This window comes from Fistularia commersonii, chromosome 11 (assembly GCF_037954325.1).
Source record: "Fistularia commersonii isolate RoL2024-O1a breed Wild chromosome 11, RoL_Fcom_v1.0, whole genome shotgun sequence".
NCBI classification, from domain to species: Eukaryota; Metazoa; Chordata; class Actinopteri; order Syngnathiformes; family Fistulariidae; genus Fistularia; species Fistularia commersonii.
The window spans coordinates 15,646,366-15,666,992 of NC_141294.1; the positions used below are offsets into that span (position 1 = coordinate 15,646,366).

Genomic DNA, 20,627 nt, shown 5'->3' on the forward strand with positions numbered 1-20,627 from the left:
TGATTCCTTAGCGCCGAGTGTTGGTACTTTTTTTGATCTGTGACAGAATCTGTTTGTTTGTGCGTGCAGAGGAGGAGAGACGGGTCAGAGCCAACGACCGAGAATACAACGAGAAGTTTCAGTACGCGGTGAGGACTTCCTCTCTGGCTCCCCAAGTGTTTGATGAACGCACGTGACCCCCTTTTTATTTTCCTACATGCAAAACCAAACAGAGTAACTGCATCGTGACCTCCAAATACAACCTGCTGACCTTCTTGCCCATCAACCTGTTTGAGCAGTTCCAGGAGGTGGCCAACACCTACTTCCTCTTCCTGCTCATCCTGCAGGTGAGTGGACGTCACAAGGAGGGAAGCATGTGTGTGTGTGTGTGTGTATATGTGTGTGTGTGCACATGTGTGAACTGATATATTCCTGTGAGAAGTGGAGCTTCCCATCAGTGAGTACCCGCCTGAGGACATTGGGCTCTGACCAAGTCAGACCTGCACCTCAAGCCACAACCAACTTGTGCTGCTCGGGAGCTTCAGTGTGGCTGTAGGGCTCGAATGAAGGTTCAGATATCTTCTAGAGGGCGTACAGAGAAGGTCAGAGGGAGCTGCATTGTGTTTTTGTAGACCTCGAAAAAGCATATCACAGGGTCCCAAAAGAGGAACTCTAGTACTGTATGAGGAAGTGGCCAAGAAGTATGTTAGACAAGTGTAAGACATGTATGCTCGCTGTGAGACAGTGGTGAGGTGTGCTGTAGGGGTAACAGAGAAGTTCAAGGTGAAGGTGGGACTTCGTCAGGGTCCAGGGCTCTGAGCCCCTTCTTGATTGCAGGGGTGATGGATAGGCTGACCGATGAACTTAGACAGGAATCTCCATGGACCATGATGTTTGCAGATGACATTGTGATCTGTCGTGAGGGCAGCAGACAGGTCGAGGAAAATCTAGAGAGGTGGAGGACTGCTCTGGAAAGGAGAGGAATGAAGTTCTCTTTGGGAGCGACCAGGATGGATAGGATCAGGAATGAGTCCATCAGAGGGACAGCACATGTTGGACGTTTTGGAGAGAAGGTCAGAGGAGGGATGGTGAATGTATTGGTAAACAGATGCTGGAATTGGAGGTCCAGAGGAAGACCAAAGAGAAGATTGGAACATGGAACATTTAGAAGATCAATCTCACATTCTGGTGGTTTGAAGCCCAGCCGTCCTGACCTGAAGGTCAACCCTCTCTTTGTCCTCCTCCAGCTGATACCTCAGATCTCCTCCCTCTCCTGGTCCACCACCATTGTGCCTCTCGCCCTGGTGCTGTGCATCACCGCCGTCAAGGACGCCACCGATGACTACGTGAGCATCTTTGCCTCTCCTCGCCTCTGTTTCAGGTGTGTCTGCAGGTTAGCAGAGGGATGAAGGTGGACTTGGAAACATCTGGACCAGTGTGACGAGGAAGGACGGATCCCACAACCAGCCTCAGTCCGACGTTCTGATCGGATGCAAAAGGCTCATCAGTGGTTTCATGAAATGTCGTGCCGATTAAAGGCACATGATGGTGATGATGTCAATTAACAAGCAGCGGTCTGATGAAGGAAAATGTTTATTTTATTTATCTATTTATTGATTGATTGATTGATTTTAATCTGTCATTTTTGGTTTGTATGATAATGTATCAGTATTGAATGTGAAAAAACTATTTAATTGTTTGTTTATATATATATATATACATATACAATGTGGGGGGAAAATGTATATATATATATATATATATATATATGAAAATATACAAGAAAATACATAAAAGTATATGAACTCAAAAAAAAAAGTTTAGCCAAACTGGTTTCTACCCGAAAGATACGTTTCATTCATACAGCTGCATATTCATTTATAAAAAGATGCCCTTTTCAACCACACACACTTAAAAATATACATATATATATGTATGTATATTTTTAAGTGGTATATATATATATATATATATGTATATTTTAAGTGTGTGTTTAAGTGTGTATATCTTTATCGTGCAACAATAGATTTTTTATATATTTTTTTATATATAGAGAGAGATTTTTTATAGATTTTTAGATCTTATATATATATATTTTTTTTTTCTACCATGCCACAATAGAATTTTTAAGTATGTGTGGATCTTTTTAAGTTCATATACTCTTATGTATTTTCTTGTATATTTCAGAGCATCATTTCCCACATTTTCCCCCCCCACATTGCTTGCAGAATTATTAACAATTTCTTGTACAATTTTGATGTTATTTTAAACTTTTTTTTTATCAAAGCAAGATAGTTTTTGTTTTAGAAAATTTTTTAGAAAAAAAGGCCGCCGACTCGAGCTCAGCGTCGTCTCTGTCCCTCACAGTTCCGACACAAGAGCGACAACCAAGTGAACAACCGACGGTCTCAGGTTCTCATCCGTGGCTCGTACGTTTTGCCGTCCGGCGACAAAACACCCGGTAAAACCCGCCGTTCTCCGTCCGTCCTCACCTCTTCCTCCGGTCTCAGGCTGCGCAGCGAGAAGTGGATGAACGTCCGAGTGGGAGACATCATTAAGCTGGAGAACAAGCAGTTTGTGGCAGTGAGTGCTGGAGTCGGTGCATGAACACACACACACACACACACACACGGAAACATCATCTCAGCTGAGGTCCTGCATCTGGTCTGTCTTCCAGGCTGACCTTCTCCTGCTGTCGAGCAGCGAACCTCATGGGCTCTGTTACATCGAAACGGCCGAGCTGGACGGGTTAGAAAACACACTTTCCGCACAGACGACTACCGTCTGGAACCGTCGGCTACCGTCTGGAACCGTCGGCTACCGTCGGCTTCCGTCGGCTACCGTCGGCTCAACGCAGAAACCGCTATCTTACCTTGCAGAGAGACCAATATGAAGGTGCGTCAGTCCGTCTCCGTGACGTCTGAACTCGGGAACGACAACAACTTGGCATCGTTCAACGGTGAGTCAGAGGTCAGACATGTCTAGTTTATCCTATTTATCTCAACACAATGCGGTGTGTGTGTGTGTGTGTGTGACTGATTTCAGGTGTGCTCTAATTGGCTGAAGGGGGTTTGGACATTCACGCCGCCGTAATCTGATGCCGATGTTCACATGGAGTTAAATAAGAATAAGAATAAGAACAACTTTATTTATCCCGAAGGAAATTGCTGTGCCAGTGTTTCAAGTAAAACATAACAATTATAAATAATAGTAGGAAATTGTATAAACAGTAAAAAGAAAAGAAAAAAAAAAAGGAGGGAGAATAAGAAATACAAATAAAACTATAAAGTGTCAAAGTCAAGGCTGTAAAGTGTTTTAAGGTCTGGCCAACACATTTTTCCCCGTCTGACTTTTGGTTTACTGCATATACCATCATTTCTGAACAATTGAGCGCACCTGAATAAATAGATAAAATATGTAGGTCACACTTGTCTGTAAACGTTTTGGCGTCATGAAGCTCGTCAGCCCGAAAAAAAAAATCCATAAATTAGCTGCATTGTTGTTTAAACCGCAGTGTTCAAAGCCTGGGGAAAAAGGTAAACAAGGCTGACATTTCTATATATATTTGTTTACATATATTTGTGTGTGAGTGTGTGTGTATATATATATATATATATTCAAGTTTATACGTTTTGTATATTTAATATGCACATATATATATATACATATATATATATATATACGTTTTTTTATGATCTATCCAAATGCTGTCAGCTCTGAGTACTTTACAGTTTCTTTCTGTATCTCTTTCTCGCACAGACACACACACACACACACACACACACACACACACACACACACACACACACACAGACACACACACACTTGCACCTTTTTGGGTAAAATAGGCCCATACAGGCGAAGGTAAAAAATAGTGATCTATCTATCTATCTATCTATCTATCTATCTATCTATCTATCTATCTATCTATCTATCTATTGGTGTGTGTGTGTGTGTGTACATATATATTCAAAGTTTATATGTATTATATATATATATATATAATGTGTATATATACAAAGATTTTTTTATGATGTGGTCTAGATGCCTTCACCTCTCTGAGTACTTTACGGTCTCTTTTCTGGATCTCTCTCTCTCTCTCTCTCACACACACACACATGCACACACACACACCTTTGCACTTTCTGTGGAAATAAGATTAGCCTTCCACCGAAGCGAGTTTCAAACATCATTCCCACACACACACACACACACACACACATACTCTCTCCCTTTACCTGCACTGAGAAAAGCCTTACTGTGGCAAATTGTCCTGCACTTTCCCGCGTGTCAGCTTACAGCCGGAGTGTGTTTCAGCCTGGATGCAGGTTAAAGTGTGTGACAGCGGGATCGGATCACCGGTATCGGGATGACGCGATGAGATTGCTCGGCCTCGGATTTTACACGCCGTATCAAAAATTTGTGTACGTCGCCGCACATTCGGCTGAGCCCCCGTCCCGTCTGCCGTGTGTGTGTGTGTGAAGGTGAAGTGGTGTGTGAGCCTCCAAACAACAAGCTGGATCGTTTCTGCGGGACTTTGCACTGGAGGGACAAGATGTACCCCTTGACCAACCAGAACATGCTCCTGCGAGGTTGCGTCCTCCGCAACACCGAGGCCTGCTACGGCCTGGTCGTCTTCGCAGGTACAACCAATGTGTGTGTGTGTGTGTGTGTGTGTGTGAGACAATACTCATTCCTCCTCTCTCCCTCCCAGGCCCGGACACCAAGCTAATGCAGAACAGTGGTCGTACTAAATTCAAGCGCACCAGCATCGATCGTCTGATGAACACTCTGGTCCTCTGGGTAGGACACCGCAGACCCTGCTGCCATTTCAGGACCGCAGAGCAAAGATTCCCAAACGCCGTGTTTGTAGGCGGAGCGCCGCCGAATACAACACGTTTGGGTCTTTTAAATGGCAGTTTGAAATGGAAACAAAGGTTCAAATCCATATCGATGGCTGCAATGCAAAACCTCCTATCTGATACAAACACCTTTTTCAGGAAATGAAAAAAAAAATTATTATTATTATATTCATTGTTTATTATTATATTATTATACTATTATTATAATTATAGTATGGTCTTTATTAGAGATATTCAAGAATATTCTATTGTTCACAGACTATATTTCTATGTTATAATTTGAAAATACATAGCATGTGTTTTTAAATTAAGTGTTTTTTTCTGCTTCATTGTGCACATAGGAGTTTTGTCATGTGACATTTATGTCAAAAGCAAGGGTGGGATTATTTTGCAATTAGACTGAAAATGTGGAGCCATTTCTCACCATTCAATGCAAAAAACCCAAAATCGAAAAATTTGCAGAGAGGAGGTTTTGCATTCCAGACGTCAATATGCAGAGTGTTGTAGAAGAAGCCGGCGTGGATGGTAGACTGACAGATGACCACTCATTTTAATACCCTTTCTTAAATTTATGATAAATAAATTGGAGAATAACTAGGTAAGGTTTCTAGCTTGCTGGAGTTTTGCAGCACTTATATGCGCTGTTGCATGCGCTGTGACCGTGCAGGTGGCTTTTTTTTTTAGCATTCCAACTTGATGGAATGCTATGCAGTGTGTATGTGTGTGTACGTTTGTGTATGTCTTTGTCAAAAAAAAAAAAAAAAAAAACCTCACTAACCCAAGCTTACTGTTCTGTATATTTCCTGTACATCTTGTATTTGCAAGTGTTATTTGCAGTGCTTATGTCCTCTATTGTAAGTCGCTTTGGATAAAAGCGTCTGCCAAATGTAAAGTAATGTAATGTAATGATGGAATATACACAGCAGTCACCATGGCAACATGGTAGATACATGGATCCGCATGCATGGCTGCACCAGTCGTTTTCCCTTACTGTTGCCACAAGCTGTGCGTCTTGCTAATTCGAATGCCGTGTCTGGAGCCAGGTCTCCGTTATCCGCAAAATGCAACCGTCCTGGATGATTCTGCTGCAAATCTGAATCGTATGTCGTCGTGCGATCGGGTAAAATCACCGTTTGCAGGTCGTTTGCTCCGTAATCCAATGCCCGGTAAACCGGGTTCACAAAGCGTCGTAAACAGGACGAGCTGCATCCGTGCGCGCCGCCATCTTTGCAGGTTCATAGTGTCAACTCACGTTTTTTTTCCGTCTCCGGGCCTTGTTCAGATCTTCAGCTTCCTGGTGTGCATGGGTGTGATCCTGGCGGTGGGTAACGCCGTGTGGGAATGGGAAGTGGGGTCGCTCTTCCAGAGCTACCTGCCGTGGGACGCCCCCGTGGACAACTTTCTCTTCTCCGCCTTCCTCTCCTTCTGGTCCTACGTCATCATCCTCAACACCGTGGTGCCCATCTCGCTCTACGTCAGGTGACCTTTCTGCAGGGCCTGGATTCATCCATCTGAGAAGCTGCTCAGGATCACATGGTAGAAATAATCTGTCAGATCTCAAGTGAATTTAACCATTTTCCAGATTTGTTGTCAGTCCCTTTCATTTTAGGGGAATCCTCATGGAAATGTGTAGAATTCAATATTCAGCCATTTTTCTTTTTGAATATGTGTTCAATTTTCAGGTCTCTGCTAACATCTGCTTTTTTTCCAAAAAAAAAGCAGATGTTAGCAGAGTCATCTCATTTTTTATGCCAATTCTGAGATGAACTAGATTAAAAAAAAAAAAAAAAAAAAAATTCCTCCGTTAGCTGATGTAGCATTAGCACGTTGCCTCTCAGAGTGTTCCGGCAGGCACAGGAGACAATACCAAGATCGAGAACGCCTCAAACCAACGCTAACTGCTAATGTGTCCCACCAAAACAGAGGTGTTCAAACTGACTTTATCCCTGGTCCTCAGCGTGGAGGTGATCAGACTGGGTCACAGCTACTTCATCAACTGGGATCGGCAAATGTTCTGCTCCAGGTGTAACACGCCGGCGGAGGCCAGGACCACCACCCTGAACGAGGAGCTGGGCCAGGTGAGCGCACACACACACACACACACACACACACACACACACCCAACGACACATCGCTTATAATAGATGTTTGGGAACAGAATCCACAGGTTGACCTTCGCTAATCTCGCCGTTGTTTTGACCTCTTGTTTTGATAACATCTTTTCCCCTTTTTCAGGTTGAATACATTTTCAGCGACAAGACGGGAACCCTCACGCAGAACATCATGAGCTTCAATAAATGCTCCATCAATGGGCAGACCTACGGTAAAAAAGACGATTTATTTTATATATAACACAAAAAAACTCCATTCGCCCATGACGTTTCGAGCAAACTCTTACCGGATATGTGTGTCAACAAACATGTAATTGTGGCACCATTTTTAAAGAGAATGGTCATGTGATCGATTTCCTCCTTTTTGTTTTTGTGCGCCTCTTATTTGATATATCATTTTTAACATTGTTAGATTACGGTAAACACACACACACTTGTGATCCTGCTTGAGGATCTGGTTTGTGTGCGTCCTGCAGGTGAGCTGACCGACACGATGGCGCCGCCCCAGAAGGTACGCTCCTCCATACTATTAAAACCAGTGGTGGGCCATCAGGGCCTGCAAGGCCTTCTCTGCTGGCCTAAAAAATATCATAATCACAGATTGATTTTAATTATAATTTGTCCATGATTAGCATTTTCCCTGGCTGTGTTGCTTCTAGACATGTATTTTCATATGAAAGCATTTAGCCAATCACATTTCGGACATTTCTTGTTGCCAGGCAGGGTCAAAGTCAAAGAAATCTGCCTGGAGGCCTGCAGAATCAGATTCGCGGGCGCTCGAGCAAAAAACAAGCATCTATGAAACTGTTGCTCCAACCAATCCCATTTTGAGTTGTGACACTGAGGCCTTCTAGAAGGCTACGCTAACGTCAGCCTGTCACTTTTGATTGGATAGTCAGAGAGTGTACTAGCCAGGGCTAGCAGGCTGCATCCGTAACGCGCTGCATGAACACAAATACAGTTGTGTTGATGTAATAGCTAATTTGTCAACCCATGATGGCTGAAGCAGCCATTTTCAAGATGGACTTTTCAAGAAAACGTCAAGAAAGGTTATTTTTACAGCCATAAAAGAGTTATTGAGGAGTGGAGTGACAAATGGAGCACTACTGAAGGCCTTGGTGTGAAATGCACCGCCCGCCACTGGTAAAAACACACATTCAGGACATGGTCCTCCCGAGGCGTAATCTCCATCTTCTCCACACACACACACTAACACACATACACACACACCCCTGCAGAGGCTGGACTTCACCCACTTCAACCCCCTGGCAGACCCGGACTTCTGTTTCTATGACGACACCCTGCTGGAGTCGGTGAAAGTGGGGGATCCGCACACTCAGGAGTTCTTCCGGCTGCTTTCCCTCTGTCACACGGTGATGAGCGAGGAGAAGAGCGAGGGTGAGGAAGATGAGGGTGTGTTGGCAGCGCACGTGAATATCACCTCTCACTCTCACCCTGCGGTGTGTGTGTGTGTGTGTGTGTGTGTGTGCGGGTCAAGGAGAGCCGGTTTATAAGGCCCAGTCGCCAGACGAGGGCGCCCTCGTGACCGCCGCCAGAAACTTCGGGTTCGTGTTTCGCTCCCGGACGCCGGGGACCATCACCATCGTGGAGATGGGCCGGCCGGTGACCTACGCTCTGCTCGCCATCCTGGACTTCAACAACATACGCAAGAGGATGTCCGTCATCGGTGAGCGGCTTCTGTAGCGAAGGCAACGAGTTGCAGCGGCTGATACTGATCACCTTTTAGACACGAAAAATGAATCTTTGGATAATTCAACCAAAAACCCAAATGGAAATCCTGGACATTCCATCCTGCACATTTAAGGTTTTTTGATAATAATTGAAAAAAGTACTCACCTATTTTCATCCAATGGACCCATATCATCATTATTATTATTATTATTATTATTATTATTATTATTATTATTATTATTGTCATCATTATTATTACTATTGTTATTATTATATTATCACTATTATTATTTATTGTTATTATTCATGATTATTATATTATTATAATCGTTACTATTATTATTGTCATCATCATTGTTGTTTTTGTAGTTATTATCATTATTATTATTATTATTTATATTTGTATACATTATTATTTATATTATTATTGTCATCATCTATCATTATAATTATCATTGTTGTTGTTACTATTGTTGTTCTTATTATCATTTGCATGGCTAATATACCCACTACTACTATTTTTATCATTCTTACCACCATCATTATAATTATCATTGTCATTATGATTAATATTTGCACACCTTGTTAGGCTTGTAAAATGAGTGCATGTGGCGTGCGTGTGTGTATATGTGTGTGTGTGTTGTTTGTTGCATGGAGTGTAAAAAATGTCCTCAAATATAAAGCATTTAGGGAAACAGGTATTTACCAGACGGATCTGGATTCTACTTATTCCAAGACCTAGAGGGCAGAAGTGAGCTTCCTGAAATGAGCTCCTCATCTGCACGTTCATGTTGGAGCAACCCTATCACCACAACACACACACACACGCTGTATGTCACTCTGTTATCTGTTTTCAGTGCGAAACCCAGAGGGCAGGATCCGTTTGTACTGCAAAGGAGCCGACACCGTGCTGCTGGAGAGGCTCCGCCCCTGCGGCCAGGAGCTGATCAACGCCACCTCTGACCACCTGAATGTCAGTAGACGCCATTAGGGGTCTGCAAGATACTGGTCCAACCACTCAGGCTACTTATTTCCATCTCCTGCGCAGGAATACGCGGCGGACGGGCTGCGGACCCTGGCCCTGGCGTACAGGGACCTGTCCGAGGACGAGTGGGAGACGTGGTCGGAAAGCCGCCGTTTCGCCGACGGCGGCGGCGGCAGGGAGGACCTGCTGTCCGCGGCCTACGAGCAGATAGAGCACGACATGACGGTCAGCGTGCACGTCCGCACCCCGTCCCCTTCGCCGCAAAACCACCTCGACTTCCTTCCTGGGGGATTTTTTTTGTTGTTGTTGCCATTGTTACCTCAAATATTACCCAAAGTCTCTGGCGTCAACTTATTATTTATATCAGCACCAAGCTCTAAAGCTGCAGAAAGAGCACTGAGACACATTTTAATTTTGAGCCCAATTCCGTATGATAGTCAGCAAAAATATTTAATGGATTTTTTTTATTTATATCTATAGATACATATATATATTCTTCGCAAGAAGAATCCCTGGAATCACAAGCGCCCCCTACCATGAGGCAGGGGAAGTGCTTGCCTCACTTGGTGGCTCTTTGCAGCCGTTTTATGACAAGAAAGTAGTAGCACATAAACAGTTGTTGACGAAAAAACAGTGTACATTGGAAATGTGTGACGTACAGAGAGGCAGTGATTCGGTCTGACTGCAGAGCATGCTAGCAGTTAGCCATCATTGCTTAATTTATGGTGAGGCTCAACAGACAGCAGCCTCACTGCATGTCTCTTCTCTGTATTTAAACAAAAATGTGAAAATCCAGCAATCTAAAACCAGTGACGTTAAATAAAAAATACCTTTATTGTGCAAATAATCCGTTCACTTTTTTTTTTCATTTTACATTTTTTCCTTTCCAAGATTGCCAAGTGAGGCACGGCCTCTCCTGCCTCCCCTGACTGCACCCCACCGATATTCATATAAGTTTTTATTTTACGAGAACCAGAAAACAGCAGATTGCTATCCAATCACTATTTCAACCATGAGAGTGACTGCAACTAAGTGTGTGTGTGTGTGTGTGTGTGTCTTGTGTGAAGCTGCTGGGGGCTACTGCCATAGAGGACAAGCTGCAGGAAGGGGTGGCCGAGACGCTCGCCGTCCTCTCTCTGGCTAACATCAAGATCTGGGTTCTCACCGGAGACAAACAGGGTGAGTGGGTGTTTTTCACCATCAACCGAAAATAAAATAACCTTCATTTAAGCTGGAAGTCAGCACATTATTCAGACAGAAAACACACAAAACCTCAACATGTTTTGTCCTGATGCGCATTTATAAAAAGAAGTTTAGAAGATTCAACCCGTAAATTCAGCGACCCAAGAGACCAATTTTAAATGAGCTTCGCAAAAATCAGCACAAAGCGTTGAGTTGGGATGAAGAAGTAAAAGGACGGACTTTAAACCGAAACACTCATCCAGAATCTGCTTCTGCAGAGACGGCCGTGAACATCGGCTACTCCTGCAAGCTGCTGACAGACGACATGACCGAGGTGTTTATCATCGGAGGAAACACCGTGCAGAGCGTCAGACAGGAGCTAAGGTCAGCCTGTCACACACACACACACACACACACACACACACACACACACAAAGATGTCCTACCTGTGAGGAAGTAGATTTTAAAACGCAACGGAAATGCTCACATGCTGGTAAAGACCCAGAAGAAGATTTTGAATCGTTCCCAGACGTCGACCTGAATAAAGAAAAATAAATGATTGCAATAAGTTATTCCTCATGATGGTATCATCTTAAAGTGTATTAGTTGTAATGTTGTTGACAAACAGAATAATCTAACATCAGCCTTGCACAGGGGTCGGTAACATTTAAAGAAAACGTGTTAAAATATTTTCAAGCTCTTAATAAACAACTGCACGCGCCAGTAAAAGGATTGTATTTTTGGTTTGCTGTTCAGAATAAAAAAAAAACCTTCATTTGTCCAAGATGGGCAATTGGGGAGCAGCATCAAATTATCAATAAATAAATGGGTGAATATATATAATATAGGTATAATAAATTCTGTACAGAATCATGCAAATTGCATTATTTGGCTACATTTTCATAAATACAAGGACTCGAATATATTGAGTATTTTGCTTAAAAGTAACAAAAAGTCATTTAGTTTTCTCTGCAGTCGTTCACAATAAAAAAAAAAAATGCAACACATTTTGTTTATATATTAAGGCAAAAGAAAGAAAAGTTACATGCTGTGTTAATTCATTTTAAATTTCAAAAGTTTCCAAGGGAATACAGCGCCCCCTTGTGGTGGGAAAAATTGTCAGTAGCAACAGGAGCTAACTTTAGTTTATGTTGTACCTGTTTTTGTTTTTGTTTTGTTTTTTTAATCAGACGACAAAATAAAACCTTACACTGTTGCAGGTAAAAAAAAAAAAAAGAATAATAGATATAAAAATCCTCCAAAAAAAAAAAAAAAAAAAAATTCTGTCTCCTCCCCACACCTGAATATTTCTCATATAAAATAAACACTTCCTCCTGGGTGGGCCGTCAGCGAGGTGGTGGCTGGAGTGTGGAAACGCGGGCCGTTACATCAGAGTGGACGGGAACTCCGAGCGCACAAACATCCGCCGGGCGTTACGATGTTTATTTATTTCCCAAGAGATTCAGGAAAATGTGTGCGTGTTGTGGTCGGAGCTGACCTGACTCCTCCGGCGGGCTTCAGACCTTCAGACAGGTGACATCGGAGTGTCGCAGCAGCAACCGTCAGTGTGAACGCTTTTTCCTGACATGGAAAAGAAAAAGTTATCACGCTAGTTTCACCTTGAGTGGCTAAGTGACGTCGTCAGTTTTATTAAGACACTAAACCAGGCGTGTCCAAAGTCCGGCCCGCGGGCCAAATGCGGCCCGTGTTCAAATTCCCTCCGGCCCGCGACCTCGGTCTTAAAATCAATAATATGCGGTCGCCAGCGCTGTTGACCTCGTAACACGCAAACCGCAACAATAAATGGGAACGAACGTGGTGAAAATTGAAGCATGTGGAAGTTGTTTTAATGGCACGACAGCGCCAATCAAATGAAAATGCCACGAAGGCAAACCGTGAGGGAGCAACGCAAAGCTTTTACCCAGGGTGAATGAAAATTAAGGAAATGTTTGATGATGTTTTGTTTGGCATTAAGAGACAATTAGAGGCAAAAGGAATAGAGTTTGATTCTCTGTCCGTGAGCTTGCGACGATTTTCACCAAATATGGTAAGAAGTTTGGACACCCCTGCGCTAAACTCTTGATTACCTTGATAAAGGTGTTTCCTTAACCTGGTACCTGCACCTGGAGACAACGGTTGGTTGACCTTCTTTTGGACCTTCTATCCCGATGGCTTTCTGTGCTACAGGAGGGCCAGGGAGAGGATGCTAGCGCTGTCCCGAAGCGCCGATGGAGGTAAGGAGGGCGCGGGAGAAGCTAACGGGCTCAGCCGGCAGCCAGAAGGAGAGCGGTTGCCTCCGACCCCCGGCCTCATGGAGAACATCTCCGGGGAGTTTGCGCTGGTCATCAACGGCCACAGTCTGGTATTAACACCCCTGGTTTTCACTGCTAGGTCTAAACACGGAGGGGCCGCCCGCTTTCTCAGCAGCTCCATGCTTTTCCCAACAGGCCCACGCCCTGGAGACGGACATGGAGACGGAGTTCGTGTCGACGGCGTGCACTTGCAAGGCTGTGATCTGCTGCAGGGTGACGCCGCTGCAAAAAGCCCAGGTGGTGGAACTCATCAAGAAACACAAGAAGGCCGTCACTCTGGCCATCGGCGACGGCGCCAACGACGTGGGCATGATCAAGAGTGAGTGATTGTGGGGTCGGGGTGGAGAGGGAAGTGTAACTAGACAAAAAGAAAGAGAGAAGTGGAGCTCCGTGGAAGGCCGTGTCCGCATCTGAGTGGTGGAAATTCTCAGCAGACGTTTTGGCGGCAGATGTGCTTTTCTTCGTCTGCATAAGGTTTCCGGCAGCACGCCGGCGTTTGGGAAAGGGAGGTCAACTCGGGCTTGATGTCCACATGGTGTTCCACGAGAAGGCACTGAAAATACCCTGGAGACCACAGTGACGGCATTGACATCGGTGTAACATCGATAAAGAATCCTGCACCTCCACCGTGAGCAGGTGCTGTTCTTCGCTACGCTAACATTTATTCGCTGTGGAGGAAACAGGCGTCCTTGTGAGCGAGGGAAAGAAAAACAAGGGAAAGCAGCAGAGGATATTTAAAGACGTGTCCCCTTGACGTTTGTAACAGCTTCCCGTTCGGGGAATTACGTAACCATCAATGTTCTCTAGGGTGAAGTTTGCAGCTTTTCTCCTGCTGGGTGGCTCCAGACACGCGTGAGGCCGTCTTGTGGCGCTCAAATGCGTTCTTCTCCTGGGAATGTGAAGGCGGCCTGGTTCGGCGTCGTTGCACCGCACACCGTGTTCACGCCGTGGTCGGGGTTCCTCTTTGAGAACGTTCCACTTCATGGTGCGTTGGCGGCAGGGCGGTTCGGACCGCCAACATGTTGTTTGGACGGTTTACATCCCAGAGATCTGTGCGCGTCAGAAGGAATGTGTTCCCCTTCCTGTCCGATCAATTCAAGGTTTTGATGCATCTCTGGCTCCACGCCTTTGGGACCTCAAAGTCCACTCCTTGTTTTTCGAGGCGCGCAATTTTCTCCCGCAACTCCACAGGGAGCTGCCAGTGATGCGCCATCTGGCCCGGACCCATGGTGTCCATGGGGAAACACATGAGACCGAGCGGCTCCAGATGTTCAGCTCTGGGGTTTCTTGAGCTCCGCGGCAACCCTGTGGAGATAAACAACCACAGCGGTGGTTGGAGACGAGCAGCGGGCAGGTAATCTCCTCTCCTCCTCCAGGTGCCCACATCGGGGTCGGCATCTCGGGCCAGGAGGGGATCCAGGCGGTGCTGGCCAGCGACTACTCCTTCTCCCAGTTCCGCTTCCTGCAGCGCCTCCTGCTGGTGCACGGACGCTGGTCCTATCTGCGCATGTGCCGTTTCCTCTGCTACTTCTTCTACAAGAACTTTGCCTTCACCATGGTGCACTTCTGGTTCGGCTTCTTCTGCGGGTTCTCTGCCCAGGTCAGGGTACCGGAGCAGCCGGGGCGCCTCGGCCCGGGATCGGAAAGTCGCGGAGGTATGTCTTATGTGTGCCGGCCTCCTGTCCTGTAGACGGTGTACGACCAGTGCTTCATCACGCTCTACAACATCGTCTACACCTCCCTGCCGGTGCTGGCCATGGGCATCTTTCACCAGGTCCGTCCAGATGTTTGAGCATTCTGCATCTGAGAAGAGTATATGTTATATCATCATGAAGTAACTTGAAAACAAAAAGGTGTGCTTTTAGTGGTGTGACTTTTAGGAAAGAGGTGATACCGTATTTTTTGGGACCATAAGGTATTATAAAGCGCAATATCAATGAACGGGTCTGTAGTCAGTTTAGTCAAACTTTATCTCATTCATTATTATTAACTCATTCATTGGTTCAATAACCTAATGTTCAATTTTGTCCTCTAACTGTGGCCATCTTGCTTTGGTCCTTATTACTCGGTCCGCTTCATCTGGTTGCTTCCTCCACTTCCGTACCATTGATTCATTCATGTTGACTTCTTTCGCGGCTGCTCTATTCCCATCATACTACGTGATCGATAGCCTTGAGGTTGAGTTCCGCTTCGTAAGCACGTCTCTTGACTGGTGCCATTTTCAGGGGTCCTCAGTAATATTCTGTTGAAGCACTGTGTGTACCGCTATTGCAAACAGTGGCAGAGATAAGCATACAAGTCTTGTTCCGATTGGTTTATCGTTGGAACAACGCTGTATTCCAGCACTACATAATCAGTTATCTAACATTGTCTGACGCTGCGAGGACTTTCGGCGCTTGCCAAAGGCACCCAAAAATATTTTGACAGATTTCTGAGCGCAGTGTGCTACATAAAACTGGTTGGAGGTCAGTAAGCACAACAAGAAGTCAAGTAAAGCGTACTGGTTTATAAGGTGCATGGCCAATTTTTGAGAAAATGCAAGGATTAAAGTGCGCCTTATAGTGCAAAAAATACGGTACTTGAAGATGATTGCATGCTAGGTGTCAATAAATCCCCTCCCACCATGTTGTAGGACGTTCCTGACCAGAGGAGCCTGGAGTACCCTAAGCTGTACGAGCCTGGACAACTCAATCTGCTCTTCAACAAGAGGGAATTCTTCATCTGCATCGCTCAGGGGATCTACACCTCGGTGGTCCTGTTTTTCGTGCCCTACGCCGTCCTGTCCGACGCCACGCAGAGCAGCGGGGAGCCTCTGGCCGACTACCAGACCTTCGCCATCACCACGGCAACAGCCCTGGTCATTGTGGTCAGTGTGCAGGTGAGCAGCATGACCCTTCCTCACATCTCTCAAGGGCTACCACCAGGCTTACCTAGTGTGTGTGTGTGTGTGTGTGTGTGTGTGTGTGTGTGTGTGTGTGCGTGTAGATTGCTCTTGACACAGGCTTCTGGACGGTCATCAACCATGTTTTCATCTGGGGGTCCCTGGGCTCCTACTTCGTCATCATGTTTGTTCTCCACAGTCAGACGCTCTTCAGGATCTTTCCCAATCGTTTCCATTTCATAGGTCAGTTTCCGTCTATGTTTCAACACACACACACACACACATGGATCTTGCCAATCTGAACGTCAGAAAGTTTTATATACCGTATTTTCCAGATTATAAGCTGCTACTTTTTTCCCACGCGTTGAACCCTGCGGCTTATATAACAAGATGCAGCTAAACGATGGATTTTTCTCCGCTAACGGCTATCGGGGCGCTTTAGCGGGAAGTGCAGTAATGAGACAAACGCAAGAAGAGGAAGATGCGAGTTTTTAGCGCATTCGATGCGAAACGCAGCGCAAGGCGCAAAATATTTTTCAGCAACTACGTTTTTTTTTTTTTGCAGCTGCTGGACATCAGTGTGAATCATGCATTTAAAATGAGAGTTTCTGATTTTCTTCACTGAAGAAGAACACTTCAGTGGTTTCAGTGCACAGGAGAAGGATGAATGAAGCCGTCAATGACTTTCTGTTTTGTCGTGTTATACGCGCCGTTTGGTGTAACAATCAATTAAGGTATGCAAATAAACATTTACAAAACCTTTCTGTGTAAACATCTAATTTCACAATGCGGATATCTGCGGCTTATAATCCGGTGCGGCTAATATATGCAAAAATATTTTTTTCTTTTAAAATTTGGTGGGTGCGGCTTATATCTCAGTGCGCTCTAAAGTCCAGAAAATACGGTAATGAGATGTAGAGTGTTTACACCGTGCCTCCCAGTGGTGGGCCATCAGAGCCTGCAAGGCCTTCTCTGCTGGCCTGAAAAAATATCATATTCACATACTGATTTTAATTATAATTTGCCCATGATTAGCTTTTTCCCTGGCTGTGTTGCTTCTAGATATGGCCTGCAGAATCAGATTCGAAAGCGCTCAGGCAAAAAACAAGCGTCTATGACATCGTTGCTCCAACCAATCCCATTTTGAGTTGTGACACTAAGGCCTTCTAGAAGGCTATGCTAACGTCAGCGTGTCACTTTTGATTGGATAGTTAGAGAGTGTACTAGCCAGAGCTAGCAGGCTGCATCTGTAGCACGCTGCATGAACACAAATATAGTTGTGTTGATGTAATAGCTAATTTGTCAACCCATAATGGAGAGTCATTTTCAAGATGGACTTTTCAGGAAAATGTTAAAAAAGGTTATTTTTTACAGCCATAAAAGACTTATTGAGGAGTGGCGTGACAAATGGAGCACCACTGAAGGCCTCGGTGTGAAATGCACGGCCCGCCACTTGTACCTCTGCAAATGTGGTGCCCAGATACAAATGCTGCTCGATTATAGCACGCTGATCCAGAACGCAGAGGAGGTTAAGTATGTTTTCATTAGCAAAAACTAAATCGTGAAGTACTCTGAGCCTCAGTGAAGTCAGAAGAGGCACCTGCAAACCCCCGAGAAGGGTTAGGATACAAGACCGGATCCTGCCTGGATGGGAATTATATGAGGTTTTACTTCTCGCTGTGGTGAATCTGAGACAAAACCAAATTGTCTGCCACTGGTTTTGGTTTCAAAAGTCATTTTCAAGATGAGTACTAGCTCATAGGCTTGCCACTTATTACGCTGCTGTCCACATGTATGTAGGTGCATCCCATGTATTTACATATAAACATATGCCAGAGGTAGCAAGGTAGCATCATATTTTTATACAGATATAATCCTGACCTCCCTTGAAAAGGATTTTTCACACCTGTTTTTCTTTAAAAAATACCACTAATGCAGTATAACTGAAAAATGAAAAGGACCCAGATTTGAACCATGAGGAACTCCACATGTTGCATTTGCTCCATTGGACTTACTTAAGCTAATTTTTCTATATTTCTACTTCTGGTAATATAAGCCGGGTTCAGATACTTCTCTGTCCCTCTACTTTGGTGACCTTCATGTGCAATATTCAGTTTGCAAAACGACTGACAGGGCTAATCGTGCTTTGTATGTATTTCTACATGTTTGTGCCCGCAGGCAGCGCTCACAGCACATTATTGCAGCCGGTCGTGTGGTTAACAATTGCGCTGGCAACAGCAATATGCATTGTTCCAGTTTTGGCACTACGCTTCCTCAAGCTGGACCTCAAGCCTCAGTTCTCAGACACGGTAAGAATAGACAGCGATGTGTCCATCTTCTGGATTGCAGCACGCATCGGTGTCGCCCGAGGAGGGGACAATTAACCGCAGGGGGTGAACAACATGTACTCCAAATACCCTGCAAATATTGACGGAACAAATGTACCCTTAATAGCAGAAGTTGCGTTGGATGCATGCAAATGAGTTCACAATTGAGCCCGCTGGGGTTTTCTGTCATTATGTCTTCGCCTATCCGAGCAGTCAACCAAAACCAGTGTCAGCATATTGTGAAGGAGTTCCCCTTTCCGAGTGTGCAGTTTCTGTACATTTGCAATTATCGGTTTCCATCGTCAAGGAGTAATCATTGGAACGTTGGTCCTGAGACCTCGGGGGGGAGCAGAAAGCTCAAATTTGACATAAATACGTATTTTACGTACCTCGGAACAATGTTTTGTGTCCCCCTGCCTGACATCAAATCCTAGTATTTTGCATGTGCGTTTTTTTCCTCACATGCATCCGTGGGTTTAAAAAAAAAAACGGGCAAGAAAAAAATGAAAAAGTAACTTTGCAATCTAATTTTTAGCTTCAAAATTTGAAACCAAAATGATTTTTTTTTAATGAAAAAACGTCTAGTGACATTATTTAGAAGGTATTTTCTTTCCTTATTTCTATAAAAACACAAAAATGATGGAGAAAAAAAAACAGCAAAATTAAAAAGATTTCTTTAATAACCAGAATAGCCACCATTATCCTTGTAAACATTATACCTCCTCTTATACATGCTACCAATCAATTTTCTAATTGGCAAATTTTCCAGCAGTGACAATATTTTCTCTTCATTCAACAATATTTTTTAAGGTGTAATTTCATCAATTCTTTTTTTAATATTCAGTTTTAATGTTAATTCATCAAGTATTTTTTAGAGGAACAGTCCATTTCATATAAAGATTTTCAGAATTTACCTGTTTACCTCCTTTACACTAAAACAAAGGAAAAATTTGGACTTAGTGTTACTTCTAGGTAATAATTTTACTGGTCCGGCCCCTTTGACATTAAATTAGGCCGTAACAAAATGGGGACCATCCTCATGCAAGACTAGATTTTTTTATGTTATATGTAAAATAAATCATCTTTCTTTTTGGATCACTTTTGGCATGCAGATTTTTTTCACACTAATTAGTCAACTCTTTTTGATGTTTGTGCAATTGTTTGCTTAGCTGTGTTGCTAAGCTAAGTTAGCGACAATTTTGGATTCTCCCCAAATGTAGTCCAAAAACAGTTGTTTCATTGATGACTCTGAATTGTCCGTAGGTGCGGATGAAAGGGTGAGTGGTTGGATGTCTCCAAACCTGGAGATACAGATGTTTTGTCCATGTCGTCCTGTCCAGGTGCGTCACACCCAGCTGAAGAAGCGGAGGCCGATGGTCCGCGGTGCGGCGGGAGCGTCGCGCGGTGCCGGCAGCGTGTCGGAGGGACGCCTGGACCGCCGCAGTGGCTCCAGGAGGTCGGGCTACGCCTTCGCCCACCAGGAGGGCTTCGGCGAGCTGATCACCTCGGGGAAGAACATGCGTCTGTCGTCGCTGATGCTGGCCACCTTCTCCTCCAGACACAGCTCCAGCTGGATCGACACGCTCCGCAGGAAGAAACACCCCCACGGCGGCGCCTCGGGGGAGTCCGGCTCAGCACCGAGCCTGGCCTCCGGAGCGCCGTCGCTCTCTAACTCCTCTTCCGTTCTGGGTTGCTCACAAGACACTCCCCTGGAGGAGGAAGCAGGCGCCCGAAGTCCTCAAACATCGATATCCGTAGGCGTCCCGCCATGTTTGGCTTTGGAGACACCTTCTGGTGGGGTGGATCCGGCTGGGGACTGGATCTCCCTGGAGGGAGTGCAGGTCAGAGTTCTAACATCAAGTCATACCGTTGTCCAGTAGTTTACTTTTCTTCTGTGGAGAGAAACATCTTTAGATACATTTCAACTTCAGAACTCTTCCATGGATGGATGAAGATATTCGGGTTCAGTGTAGTTCTGGCGTCAAGCGTCGAGCTCAAAAGGACTTTTCCACAAAGACTTACAGCAGCTCTAAGGTGGCTGAGACCTTCCTCCAAACCTGGAGAGTGAATTGACTGTCCATCTCTCGGTTGGGTCCTGGTGGCACCAGCCGAAACAGGGACACCAGGACAACCAGCTCTTCTGGGGGTAACCCGAAGTGTTCCCAGACCAGAGGTATGGTCCCTCCGGCGTGTCCCGGATCTTCTCCAGGTTCTCCTATCGGTGAGACGTGCCTGAAGCACTGAGGGGGAACCTCATATCTGATCTCTGATCTAGTTCTTTGGGCTTCCACCCATG

General features: G+C 44.9%; 1 protein-coding gene and 1 long non-coding RNA gene across 3 annotated transcripts; one reads left to right on the forward strand and one right to left on the reverse strand.

Annotated features, from left to right (window-relative positions):
• Positions 1-206: 206 nt before the first annotated feature.
• Positions 207-20,223, forward strand: atp8b2 (ATPase phospholipid transporting 8B2). 2 transcript variants are annotated; one of them, XM_086155273.1, is made up of 26 exons: positions 207-326; positions 1,227-1,325; positions 2,347-2,408; positions 2,490-2,562; positions 2,657-2,727; positions 2,859-2,938; positions 4,464-4,622; positions 4,694-4,782; positions 6,124-6,320; positions 6,799-6,919; positions 7,077-7,164; positions 7,429-7,463; positions 8,191-8,350; positions 8,451-8,639; positions 9,502-9,617; positions 9,693-9,854; positions 10,697-10,808; positions 11,090-11,195; positions 12,999-13,173; positions 13,259-13,442; positions 14,500-14,723; positions 14,814-14,897; positions 15,756-16,001; positions 16,109-16,247; positions 18,183-18,313; positions 19,672-20,223. In XM_086155273.1, exons 4-26 carry the CDS (start codon positions 2,509-2,511, stop codon positions 20,209-20,211), a joined length of 3,462 nt encoding a protein of 1,153 aa, XP_086011399.1. In that variant the 5' UTR covers positions 207-326; positions 1,227-1,325; positions 2,347-2,408; positions 2,490-2,508; the 3' UTR covers positions 20,212-20,223. The 2 variants fall into 2 exon arrangements, with proteins under 2 accessions (XP_086011399.1, XP_086011400.1); XM_086155274.1 differs by lacking the exons at positions 207-326; positions 18,183-18,313; positions 19,672-20,223 and adding an exon at positions 16,570-16,702 and having other exon boundaries at positions 1,277-1,325.
• LOC147229682 (uncharacterized) lies at positions 18,997-20,493 on the reverse strand. Its single transcript, XR_015106814.1, has 2 exons — positions 20,354-20,493; positions 18,997-20,223 (listed from the first exon to the last, which is right to left on the reverse strand). It is a non-coding gene; the product is annotated as an uncharacterized LOC147229682 (long non-coding RNA).
• Between the last annotated feature and the right edge of the window lie 134 nt (positions 20,494-20,627).

Bases quoted from the DNA above. Each gene is read 5' to 3' on its own strand.
- atp8b2 (XM_086155273.1), top strand. From the start codon at position 2,509: ATGAACGTCCGAGTGGGAGACATCATTAAGCTGGAGAACAAGCAGTTT. The intron at 2,728-2,858 runs GTTAGAAAACAC...CTTACCTTGCAG, and splicing joins GAAACGGCCGAGCTGGACGG to AGAGACCAATATGAAGGTGC. The intron at 2,939-4,463 runs GTGAGTCAGAGG...GTGTGTGTGAAG, and splicing joins CAACTTGGCATCGTTCAACG to GTGAAGTGGTGTGTGAGCCT.